Consider the following 13,354-nt stretch of genomic DNA (forward strand, 5'->3'; position numbering starts at 1 on the left):
GGCAAAATTGATGCCCACAACTGCTTTGTGTTCTACTCGTGCATAGAAATTACGCATAGACCTAGCTCATGATGCCACTGTTGGGGAACATAGCAGAAATTCAAAATTTTCTACGCATCACCAAGATCAATCTATGGAGTAATCTAGCAACGAGGGAAGGAGAGTGCATCTACATACCCTTGTAGATCGCTAAGCAGAAGCGTTCAAGTGAACGGGGTTGATGGAGTCATACTCGTCGTGATCCAAATCACCGATGATCCTAGTGCCGAACGGACGGCACCTCCGCGTTCAACACACGTACAGCCCGGTGACGTCTCCTACGCCTTGATCCAGCAAGGGGAGAAGGAGAGGTTGGGGAAGACTCCATCCAGCAGCAGCACGACGGCGTGGTGGTGGAGGAGCGCAATACTCCAGCAGGGCTTCGCCAAGCACCGCAAGAGACGAGGAGGGAGAGGGGTAGGGCTGCGCCAAGAAGGAGATGTTCTCATGTGTATGGCAGCCCAAGACCCCACTATATATAGGGGAAAGGGAGGGGCTGTGCCCCCACCTAGGTTTCCATCCCTAGGGGTGGCGGCCAGCCCTAGATCCCATCTAGGGGGCGGCCAAGGGGGGAGAGAGGGGGGCGCACCACTAGGTGGGCCTTAGGCCCATCTGAGCCTAGGGTTTCCCCCTTTTCCCTTCTCTCTTTGCCTTGGGCCCTGGTGGGGGGGCGCACCAGCCCACCTGGGGCTGGTCCCCTCTCACACTTGGCCCAGGCAGCCCTCTGGGGCAGGTAGCCCCACCTGGTGGACCCCCGGGACCCTCCCGGTGGTCCCGGTACGTTACCGATAGCACCCGAAACTTTTCCGGTGACCAAAACAGGACTTCCCATATATAAATCTTTACCTCCGGACCATTCCGGAACTCCTCGTGATGTCCAGGATCTCATCCGGGACTCCGAACAACATTCGGTAACCACGTATATCTATTCCCTATAACCCTAGCGTCATCGAACCTTAAGTGTGTAGACCCTACAGGTTTGGGAGTCATGCAGACATGGCCGAGACAACTCTCGGGTCAATAACCAACAGCGGGATCTGGATACCTATGTTGGCTCCCACATGTTCCATGATGATCTTATCGGATGAACCACGATGTCAAGGATTCAATCAATCCCGTATACAATTCCCTTTGTCCATCGGTATGATACTTGCCCGAGATTCGATCGTCGGTATCCCGATACCTTGTTCAATCTCGTTACCAGCAAGTCTCTTTACTTGTTCCGTAACACATCATCCCGTGATCAACTCCTTGGTCACATTGTGCACATTATGATGATGTCCTACCGAGTGGGCCCAGAGATACCTCTCCGTTTACACGGAGTGACAAATCCCAGTCTCGATTCGTGCCAACCCAACAGACACTTTCGGAGATACCTGTAGTGAACCTTTATAGCCACCCAGTTACGTTGTGACGTTTGGCACACCCAAAGCATTCCTACGGTATCCGGGAGTTGCACAATCTCATGGTCTAAGGAAATGATACTTGACATTAGAAAAGCTTTAGCATACGAACTACACGATCTTTGTGCTAGGCTTAGGATTGGGTCTTGTCCATCACATCATTCTCCTAATGATGTGATCCCGTTATCAACGACATCCAATGTCCATGGTCAGGAAACCGTAACCATCTATTGATCAACGAGCTAGTCAACTAGAGGCTTACTAGGGACATGGTGTTGTCTATGTATCCACAGATGTATCTGAGTTTCCTATCAATACAATTCTAGCATGGATAATAAACGATTATCATGAACAATGAAATATAATAATAATAACTAATTTATTATTGCCTCTAGGGCATATTTCCAATAGCAGCGTGGCTTCCACCGAGCTGCTTCAGCCGGAACATGTCTTGACGGCTCCTGCTAGCTACCCCGGCCGGCCTCCTCCCCTTGCTCCTTTATATACGGGGGCAAGGGGCAGCCCTAGACACACAAGTTGATCCACATGATCGTTTTCTTAGCCGTGTGCGGTGCCTCCTTTCACCATAATCCTCGATAATATTGTAGTGGTGCTTAGGCGAAGCCCTGCGACAGTTGAACATCAAGATCGTCACCACGCCGTCGTGCTGACGGAACTCTTCCTCGATACTTTGCTGGATCGGAGTCCGGGGATCGTCATCGAGCTGAACGTGTGCTAGAACTCGGAGGTGCCGTACGTTCGGTGCTTGGATCGGTCGGATCGGGAAGACGTACGACTACTTCCTCTACGTTGTGTCAACACTTCCGTTGCCAGTCTACGAGGGTACGTAGACAACACTCTCCTCTCTCGTTGCTATGCATCACCATGGTCTTGTGTGTGCGTAGGAAATTTTTTGAAATTACTACATTCCCCAACATGGAGCACCTGACCTGGGCTTTGGGTGTTAGAACTCGAGGCGGGTGAAGGATTCGATTGAGCACGGGAGGGAAAAAGTAAAAGTCTTATCCCTTTATAAAGAGGGTGAATATCAAGCGTCCTCTCCGCGGCCGTTTGGACTTGCCTATAATCTAGGAGTCCTAGACACGGTTGGGTTACCCATGACCGTATTAATGAGAATCCCGTAATTTTGGAAACACGGTCTCTGTTTTGACAAGACGTGTTAAGAAACCGCCTCGCGTTATGTGCGGAGCTGGTTGAGGAAAAACGGTTCGAATAAGCACCGGGCCATGGCATGATGTCATGTTGCCAAAATGTGTCAGCAGATTAAAGATTTGTGGAAATATTATTCTCTCTACGATGGTATGTGGAACTTGTTTTGCAGGGTCGGACACTATCCTTATATTCAAAATTCTTCCGTGGTGTATTCGGAGGAGGAACCCACCTTGCAATGCCGAAGATAATACTGCGCGCCGGACTCATCGTCATTGAAAGCCTGGTTCAGGGGCTACTGTGGAAGTCCTGGATTAGGGGGTCTCCGGACAGCCGGACTATCTCTATTGGCCGGACTGTTAGACTATGAAGATACAAGATTGAAGACTTCGTCTCGTGTCCGGGTGGGACTCTACTTGGCGTGGAAGGCAAACTAGGCAATACGGATATGGATATCTCCTCCTTTGTAACCGACCTTGTGTAACCCTAGCCCTCTCCGGTGTCTATATAAACCGGAGGGTTTTAGTCCGTAGGACACAACAACTACAACATACAATCATACCATACGCTAGCTTCTAGGGCTTAGCCTCTCTGATCTCGTGGTAGATCTATTCTTGTACTACCCATATCATCAATATTAATCAAGTAGGACGTAGGGTTTTACCTCCATCAAGAGGGCCCGAACCTGGGCAAAACATTGTGTTCCCTGCATCATGTTACCATCCGGCCTAGACGCACAGTTCGGGACCCCCTATCTGAGATCCGCCGGTTTTGACACCGACAGACACAAACTCCCACAGACCCTACGCCGGCGCGGGGTCGAACGTCATCGAGGTAGGGAGAGACATTTTTATCACACAACATTGGCACCTGATTTCCCCACTGCGTGGTGAGGAGTGTCACCACAAGATCAAAAAACACTCATCGCTAAAAAGGATTAAAAAAACTCCACCCTCACCGCCGACTGAGCGAGCCTCACCAATGTCCTCTTGTTTAGAAATCTTGTTCCCTTTCTTGATCAAACAAGGTAGCTTTATTGCTCAGTAATAGTATTACAATCATCGGCGATTAACTCTGCCACGAGCTGTCATCTGACAACGGTCACGCTGCTACAATGAGCATGCCGCCACCGGCAGACACCATCCTCGCGCCGCCGGGCCCCTCGCACGCCCAACGTCTCCGCCCTGGCGGCTCGTCGCCCCGTGCCAACCACCACCGAGGAGAGGAGAGAAGGTGCCCCACCGCCAGCCACCATGAGGGTGTTACCTTGGCAGCTTCGGCCGACGACGTTGGCGAGGAAGGAAGGGGGTTGCCTGTGGTGAGATCTAGCGTCATCGCCCGAGTCACCTACGGGGGAACACCGCGGGGACTAGTGTGAGCATGATTTTTCAAAATCTTTTAGACCGCAAGTTGGAATGCCGAGCTGATTGCGCTGATGAACTGAAGGTTGTCTGTTATCTTCACTTACACGCAACAAAATTTCAGGAGATCAAGTCTAGCTAAGCAGAACTAGTCCACAAGTAAAGTCACTATTTAAAAAAAATATGTTTGAACCAAACACCACCGATAGCCTACACCTTGAGAGATCACTTGGTGGACAAAAAATCCTTGACAAATGCGTGCTCGAGATATTTGTCGTCTAGAATCTAGCAAAGAGACCCGGATAAAATTCACGCACTTGTTTTTTTGTTGTAGTTTTAGTTCAGGAGTAATTTAACATAAGACGAGATTTCCCTTAGTAAAGCGTTGGCAGCCCCTACCTAACAAACAACTATCTGCATTAACACAGGTCCATTTCGACAAATTAATGGTGTTATTACTATTACATGTTATGTGTGCTATTCATTCAGTTGCGTGGGTATGTCAAGCTACACACATGAAAAATTCTTCTCTTAAAAAGTTATGGGTGTCGATGTGACTACACAATCTAAAAATATTTGCACAAATATGGACATCACGCTGAGGAGTAACTTGTTTGGCAGTATTCTTCAGAGTGGTTTTCTCGTTAAGCCTCAAAATAGCCCTACTGTGAATGATTATCCCGTGAAACTCCGCCTATACCACAAGGGATCAAACCTATTTATCTTCCCGGGATTTTAAAGGTAGTAGTACAAGTATGTTTAGCTCTGTGATAAGCACATTTTTAGAAGCGCCTATGTCTCAGTTGATTTAAAATTTACAAATTCTCAGTTGACTTTACCAAAAAAATCAAGCAGATTTGAAAAAAGTTCAACATAAATATTGTTCCTACGTAAGACTATTACTACAAAAACCATAGGTTCTAGTTTATTTTTGAACTGTAACTGCCCCAGGATTCTAACCGTAGTCTTTTCTTTTTTTGCAAACACACAAAAGCTGTGTGCGTCGATGTATTAGAAGAAGAATATGTCCATCAAGTGTAAAAGGAAGTAATATTGTCTCAATATACCTCATGCATATCTACAATAATGTTCACCGTGCTGTACATTTTGTTCATCCAGTGGTAGAAAAAAGTATTTTTTCCTCTCAAAGTTAAACATTAACGTTGAATTGTGCACATATCTCGACATCGGATAAATGGTCCTTGACGTCCGCCGAGAACTAAGTAATTCTTTGTCAACTGGGATTAGCAAAATCCGATAATTCTTTTTTCTAAGATAGATTTTTTAGAATAAACTGCTTTATTCGGATAAGAACCATACAATTGTAGTTTTAAATAACAGACTTCGCAAGACAGGAAAATAACAAGCCCTAACACCGATGATTTGCTTTTGACGAGAACAAGACATTTTTGTCAAATATATGTTTTCTCATATATGTTTTTGTCAAATATATGTTTTGATGTCTATGTTTTTGTACGCGTTATATATTTTACTTATACACCCAAAACATTTTTCTATAGATATTTAACATCCTTTTGAATGACAATAACATCTGTGTACACTGTATAAACTTAAAAAAATTCATGTACATGTTTTTGAAATGCATGAGCATTTTGGAAATGCAACAACCATTTTATTAAAGCTGTCAACATTTTTTAAAGTTACGCTAACAAAATAATTACACTGTGTTAAAAAAATTTAAATTCTTTTTTTATTTTTTTGAAGTAAATTAAGTTTTGGAATATATGTACAGTATTTAAAATATAGACAAAAGTAAAACAGAAAAACGAAAGAGTGAAGAAACGTTGAAAAAAGGAACTATGTGAAAGTTAGGCCGGCCCATACTTGAGGCTGGGAATACTGGGCCATCTCAGGCCCGGCCCCACCCAGGCCCGACCCTAAAATCCAGGGCCTAGGCCCGATGGGCTTGTCCATGGGCCAGGCTTGGGCCTGAGTTTTGAGCCCATCAACAGGGCCTGGACGGGCTTGGGCTTGGCATATTGGCATTTTAAGGAAGAGGCCCGACCCACGGCCCTAAGCCCTAAGGGCTTTTCAGGGCTTTTTATGAGATGGGCCGGGCTTGGGCTTGAAAAGTAGGCCGATGATAGGGCATGGGCCTTAGTTTTCTGTCATGGGCTTTTTTAGGCCCGGCCCAGGCCCGGCCCGGCCCGGCCCATGGCCAGATATAGGCCTCGCTATATGTGAGACCTGGTCGCGCCATGAGTCTCACTTGTTAGCCTCGCATCTTCTTTCCCCACTCTTCTTCCTCCCGCCCGCCCTCTCTTCTGCATCCTCCCTGTCATTGATGCTCCCCTCCTCTAGCTCCATGTGGGCGACCCCACCCAGCCCCTTCTCCATCTGACATAATGTCACTGCAAGTTTTGAAGTGCCACTAGACTGTTACTCCATCCGTCCCATAATATAAGATGTTATTACAACTGATATATGTAACATCTTATATTATTATTTTGACAGCATATGTAACATTAGGACCGACGGATTACTGCTTTATTTGCCATTGATGTATGATTTATTCATTTGGAGGAAAAAAAAATTTGCAAGAAAAAGAAAAGTGTCCTGCAAGTCTACGGAGTTATCCAAATGTGATTCCTTAATAAACCTGCAAGTCACGTTCAACATGTTAAGTCGATGTTTCCTTTTCGTAACTTGTATGAGATGGCGGCATTTAATATCCAGGAGGCTCTAAGTTGGAAGGAGAAATTGAGATGATCATCGATCAGGTTTAACATTTGAAAATCATGAATCACACGTATATGCGGTTCCAGTAATTGCTGAGAGATTCTTTGTTACTTCTTGTTTGCACAATAAGAACATGCAGACATAGACAATATTGGCACCCCTGTTAATGTTTGTGAACTTAATCAGGAGTCCATACTGTAATTTAAAAACATGTACACAATATTTTCCTTATTTTTGGAGTGCAGTGTTTCGGTGTCCAAACTCATCTGCACCTAGTTAAAAAAAACACAAAAAAATCAAAAAAATTGCGTGGTAGAAAATTTATTACGTGAGGTCCGCTCCTATTTTCAGTTTATTTGGACATATGAGTAGCTCTCAGCAAAAATGGCAAATCGGGTTAGAATAGTGCATGAATAATAAACTTTTTTATAGACCCTGGATTTGTATTTTTTGCCAATAGCTACTCAGATGTCAAAATGATTTGAAAATTGGAGCGGACCTCACGCATTAAATTATCTACCATGGGAAAAATGGATTTTTTTAATTTTTCTAGTATTTATTTTAAAAAAATCTTTAATGCGGGTGCAGATGAGTCTGGACTCAGAAGTGGATTGTCGCTATTTTTTGTTACTAGTTCCTTTTGCCCTCACAGCCTGAGAATAACCTATTTCATTGTATATGCCCAAGTGCACGGCACCTAGATTGATCTTCTAATCTAGCTGTAGCGCTGCCTCATGGCAATACAGCCTTTATTTAGCTCATCGCGGCAAAAGGCTAGCGTAGAAATGGAGGGAAATCTTGTTCCTTTTTACAGTCAGACAAGGTAAGGATGGTAATTTTACCCATGCATAGCGGATATCATACGCACATGGACAAGGTATGGGCATAATTTTATACCCACGGGTAATATCCATACTCTATCCGTTAAGTCAAGAATATGTCTCTATACCCTATCTGTCAAGTCAAGAATAGGGCAGGAGTATAGTCTTTATACATGGATATATCCATACCCTACCCGTTTATACTGACATGTGAATCCTACCCGTGATTCACAAGTGTACCTAGGTGAAAGTTGTGTCGTGTGCTTACGAACCTATGTTAAATTTGTCACCAATTGTCAATTTGAATTGAGATAATTGTCATGTACTCATCTATCTATTATTGAGTTGAGATCAATGGATTTTTTTTGCCAAATGTGTTATAAATGAATGCAAATTTGTGAATAACTTGTGTACTGTTTGATCTACCCGTTGGGTACCCAATGGATTTGGGTACCCGTCGGGTATAGGTACGGGTAAAATTTCATACCCATGGGTACAGGTATGGGTAGTGTTTTGTACCCATTAACTAAATGTGTATCACCCGTAAAAAAACTAAATGCGTATGGATATGGTATTGCTCTATCCGTCCCATACCTTACTCATTGCCGGACACAGCTTCGGTGCCTTAAAAGGCACCTGCCTTTGGATCATTGACATATGAGTCAGTCATCTGTTGGGCTCACATGTCATAGACACAAAGATAGATGGCACCGAAGCATCGTCCCTCATTGCCATCCTTAGACAGGGGTGGCAGATATAGCAGGATTGCGGCCGTCAGGACGAGGAGGCCGAGGGACAGATTTTATTTATTTCATCGCTGTTACGCAGCAAAGCATAGCGCATTTGGCACGCCCCAGCCACTAGTGGTGTTCGGCCATTGTTGCTGTTGCGAGACTCCGTCCAGCGACACAACAGCTTACAGAAGTTCAACCATAAAACAAACAAAGCACCAGCCACCACGGTTCATTCACTGATCACCAGCCAGACGGAACAGATGCGGGAGCCGGCAAGGACGCGCGGCGGAACCCTGCAGAAGGCCGGCCTTCTCGTAGCAGCCCACGCTGTCCGAGAGCGTCTCCTCCAGCTTCCTCGGCTTCCAGCCCAGACCCTTCAGCTTCTGCGATGACAGCGGCGCTTTACGGTCCACGTCAACGAATCTGTAAAAAGCAGAGCAAGGTTTCTTCAGATCATGAACTGGCTGCGGGGTAATTGTGCAGTGTGATAAGTTCTGACCGAGCAAACGTGAGAGGTGAGATAACCTACTTGTTCACATAGCTGTACTGTGGGTACATCTTCCTCAGCAAGTCCACCAAGTCCTTTGCGCAGATGCTATTCGGCGAACAAATGTATCTCCCAGATGATTCTGGCTTCTCGTACACAAGCAGCAAGGCGTCCGCCACGTCACGGACGTCTACAATGTGCCACAGCTTGTTGCTCATCACGTCAGGGCCTCCTGTGAATTGTGACACAATGTACCAGTTAATGGAGTCTACCATGTGACACAATGTTGCAATAACAGATTTCTGCCGTGTGCGACGGCAAGAATAAGACGGGAGAACTAGGGCCCCATCTCAAAAAAAAAAGAAGGAAAACTATCATTTATTTCAGGACTACTCATTTTCCAAAAGCTTACTTCAACAACACGCCAAAGGTGCCGCTTCAACAATTCTAGCATGGAATTTGGCATTGTGTGCTTCTGTCAATCGCTGTTCAGTGCATAATATCGATAATGAATGCGGTATCAAATGCGCAGGCACATGCAACAGGTTGTAAAGGATCAGCTTATGGATGGATGCCCTCATCTCACAGCTGTAGAGCATCATACAAAGGCATAGCAGCTATCGTTGAAAAGGAATACAGAGGACAAACAGGTGCCAAGAGAGGAACCTAGTTATCATCTGCAAACAAGAAGTTCTAGATAATGACCAGTGCCAAAACAAAATTGGACTTCTCCACTGATTGAATTTAAAGAGCAGATCGATATAACAACAGGGACTATCAATGTGATTGATCCCATCTATATCTAACAACAGGAACTATCAGCATGATCTCATCTATATCTAACAGCAGATAGCCGTATGATCCACATCCAAAAGTCTTTTGGTTGGACATATGGAATACATTCATTCCTCAAATGGTAGATAGACTTGGATTAAACCAACTTGCCAAGTCAAACATGATATTTATTAATGTGAAATTTCAGGCAATAAAAGAGAACAGATGGACAGAGATCAGTATTACCATTAATAACATAGATTAAGAATTTGCTACTTGTATTCACAGTTGGCTGCAACAATGGGCCAAAAACTAAAGGAGGGCAAAGCGTAACAACGTTTAATCCATGTTTCTCTGAATATTCCAAGGATGCCTGTTCAGCCACAATCTTGGCGACAGAATACCAGTCCTGCAAGCACAAATTAGTAAAGGTCACAATTTAGTCTTTGTGGAAATTATCTCTGGGAAGACTTTCTTTGTTGAGAACACATATCAATACAGTGAACCAGAGAAAAAAAATGACGCGCGTGAAAAGTAGTCATGTGTGCCCACCAATGAATTGTGATGTATACATAGTGCTTTGGTATTTTTCTTTACTAAATAGTATCTCTAACCTCATTCTCCTGGCAGAAGTCTTTGTCTGACCAGCTACTCTCATCTTTGAGTCTGTCTTGAGGCCAATTCGGGTTAAAATCAACAGCAGCATTGGATGACAAGACAATAACCTTCTGAACCTTCATAGCTGAGCAGGCCTTCAGCACATTTGAAGTACCTTTCACAGCAGGAGCCAATACTTCTGACTGCACAAATGCATTTAAACTGTGGTGAGAAAAGTACTAGCAATTCTACAGTGTTCAACACTCACAATAGGTATAATTCACAATGCTGCTTTACCATCAATACAAGTTCAGTATACTGTACCAAAATAATGTAGCTACAGCAGCACATGAACTGATTTTACGACAACGAAGAATTAGTTGGAACGAACACCTGCCTCAGGATCAACAATCTTATCTTCAGGCACCGGTGTGGCGAGGTGGAAGACCCCCTCACACCCCTCAAACGCACGTGTTAGCGTGTCGTAGTCGAGCACATCGGCCTTGAACAGGTGCAGATTCTCCCGGGCTTCGTCCATCTGCTTGAGGTGGACATTCTTGGGGTCACCTGAAAGAGCATTCAGACATTAATCAGAACACTGTACTTACCCGTGGACTAAGCACTTTGTTTTATCCATTCGCTTTCGCCCAGGATCAATTAAAACCTGCTTTCTTCATGCGGACACGGAACTCCGATTGATTAACATTTAACAACCATGAATGAATGCAAAGAACATAACGACACAGAACATTGGTTCACATTTTTCAACTATGAATGAATGCAAAGCTCATCTAGACACGGAACTCTAATTGATTTACGACTATGGATGAATGAATGCAAATCACATCTATGACACGGAACTGAATCAACTGCAATCGCAAGGGGGGCCGGTTGCGCAGGCGTGAGGCGAACTGCGTCCGTACATGGGTCGCGGAGGGTGGCGTGGACGGCATAGCCGCGGGAGAGGAGCAGCTTGACGAGCCACGAGGCGATGAACCCGCCGCCGCCGGTCACGCACAGGCGCCGCGGCGGTGCCATCTTCCCTTCGTCCTGCCCGCCGCCGCCGCCACCAGTGCACTGTGACAGCGAGCTCACCGAGATGTGCGCAGCAAATGGCTAAAGTAATCGTAGCACTAGCAGCCTGACGTGGAAATCGATTAGGAAATCCGCGCCGAAACAAAAACGGATTTGGACTCGTCCGGGAGAGCGGTGCGGAGAGGAACAAAAACATGTGGAGGGAGCGGTGGAGCAGACACGCACCTCGCGGCCACCTGTTCCCTTCTCCGACGACGACGACGACGCCGCCGTCGCTTGGACTGCGGGGTTCCTGGGGTCAAGAACGCCGTCGCCATCGGAACCATTTTTTTACAGCGCCACATCCGGTCGATGTTTTTTTTTTGTTTGAGGCAACCGCTGGTCGACGGCTGCGAAGCCACGGCCCAGCACAGCCCATCCACGTGACTGGGCCGAGCTCATCAATCTCGGGAAAGGAGGAGGAACCGGAGACGGGCTAGTGGCCCGCTGCTGAAAATAACCATGAAGCTTTCCTTTTGTCCCCCCCCCCCCCCCCCCCCCCCCCAAAAAAACCTTTGTGTTCATCTAAAAAAAAACTTTGTGTTTGTTCGGTCAGAATGCAACGTTTTTTTTGTCCAATAAAAAAGAATGCAATGGTTTTACACAGATAAAATGCAACTTCCATGGACAACGAAAACAGCATGTATCAAAATGCAACTCCTTGTGAAGGTTAGCTTGAAGTGGGGTCCTCTAAGTTCTACATGGGTGAGAGGATTGGGGTAAAGTGGGGATTGAACTCTTTCAAACCGAAGGGGTCGATGGGTTCCGGATAGATAAGTAAAATTGAGGTGAAGTGGGGAGTGAACTCATCATCACCACCGCCAACTACAAATTATAAGGTACTCCCTCCATAAAGAAATAAGAGCGTTTAGATCACTAATTATGTGATATAAACACTCTTATATTTTTTTTACATGGGAAATAGTAGAGGTACTTGAGTTACAAAGTTTAGAAACTCAATGGGAAAAAACGTAGTTTGGAACTTGTAATATTTTTTCAAATGTTCCACATGTAGGTGTGAAAGGCGCTTGAAGCCAAAGGCCTTGGCTGAAGACACGAACAAAGGGAATGTCAGATGCAGTCCATGGAATATACATATGTGCCTACCTTCCTACTACTCCCCCTGTTTCGAAATAATTGAAGTTCTAAGTTTGTTCTAAATCAAACTTGATTAAGTTTGATTAAATCTATGGAAAAATATGCTAAAATATAACACCGAATAAACATAATACGACTATAGATATATTTCATAAAAAATCTCAAGAGACTAATTCCATGTTTTAGATGTTAATATGTTTTCATAGACTTGGTCAAACTTCAACAACTTTGACTTGGGACAAATCTAGGACTTCAGTTATTTTGAAATGGATGAACCAGTAGCTAGCTAAATGCGGGTATCTACTAAAAGAACTAATAAAATGGTGTACCATGTTGTAACAGGTTAGAGCAACTCTAACAAAATCGTCATATGTGTCATCGCTATATGAGATATAGAGTGCGCTTCAATAATAATACGGAGCCTGCCAAAGGCGGTACGCAGTTCAGATGTTAATATATCTGCTAGTAACACACACACACAGACACACACACACATGCACCCAGGAGCACGCACATGTGACACATATGTCTGGCTCGAGGCATCTCAACGCGCCAACGGCCACCCAAGCTGACGAATAATGAGAAAAAAAATCTTCCTCGCCTGAATCAAACAATAATTAAATATTTGAACTTGATTTAAAATTTTAAATTACATTAAGCTTTAGGTGGCGCACCCAAAGATTTCATTGGATGCTCCACCTAATGCTTAGTGTAATTATAACTGAAGCTTCACCCAGACCCCGCTCGTCTCTGAGAGTGGCTGTGAGCAGAGGGGGAAATGGAGGTCGTGGACGGCTAGGAGGAAGTGGAGGTTGTGGGCTATGGACGGTGCGGTTATAAGCTCATGGGCTAGATTTGAAACAATCTTCATAAAAATACATTGATCCAAGTCTATATGATGACTCTGTTAAAGCGGCATTTTTAACCAAAATAGTAATATCATGTTTATTTGATGAAACGGTGTTTGATCTTTTCATATCCGACCGACGTATAGTGAACACGCACAAGTTTTAAATGCACAAATTACATGTTGACAAGATACGATAGTAGGTGGCCCTAGCATCCTCTTATAGACTTAATCAAATTTAAACAACTT

The 13,354-nt window shown here is 44.7% G+C and overlaps 1 protein-coding gene across 1 annotated transcript; it reads right to left on the reverse strand.

The window, feature by feature from the left end:
- Window positions 1-8,249: 8,249 nt before the first annotated feature.
- Window positions 8,250-11,220, reverse strand: LOC123104202 (cinnamoyl-CoA reductase 1). The gene is made up of 6 exons (XM_044525963.1): window positions 11,010-11,220; window positions 10,484-10,653; window positions 10,104-10,289; window positions 9,736-9,898; window positions 8,758-8,947; window positions 8,250-8,651 (listed from the first exon to the last, which is right to left on the reverse strand). Exons 1-6 carry the CDS (start codon window positions 11,122-11,124, stop codon window positions 8,462-8,464), a joined length of 1,014 nt encoding a protein of 337 aa, XP_044381898.1. The 5' UTR covers window positions 11,125-11,220; the 3' UTR covers window positions 8,250-8,461.
- Window positions 11,221-13,354: the final 2,134 nt, after the last annotated feature.

The sequence above is a fragment of the Triticum aestivum genome, chromosome 5A, assembly GCF_018294505.1.
Source record: "Triticum aestivum cultivar Chinese Spring chromosome 5A, IWGSC CS RefSeq v2.1, whole genome shotgun sequence".
In the NCBI taxonomy this organism is placed as follows: domain Eukaryota; kingdom Viridiplantae; phylum Streptophyta; class Magnoliopsida; order Poales; family Poaceae; genus Triticum; species Triticum aestivum.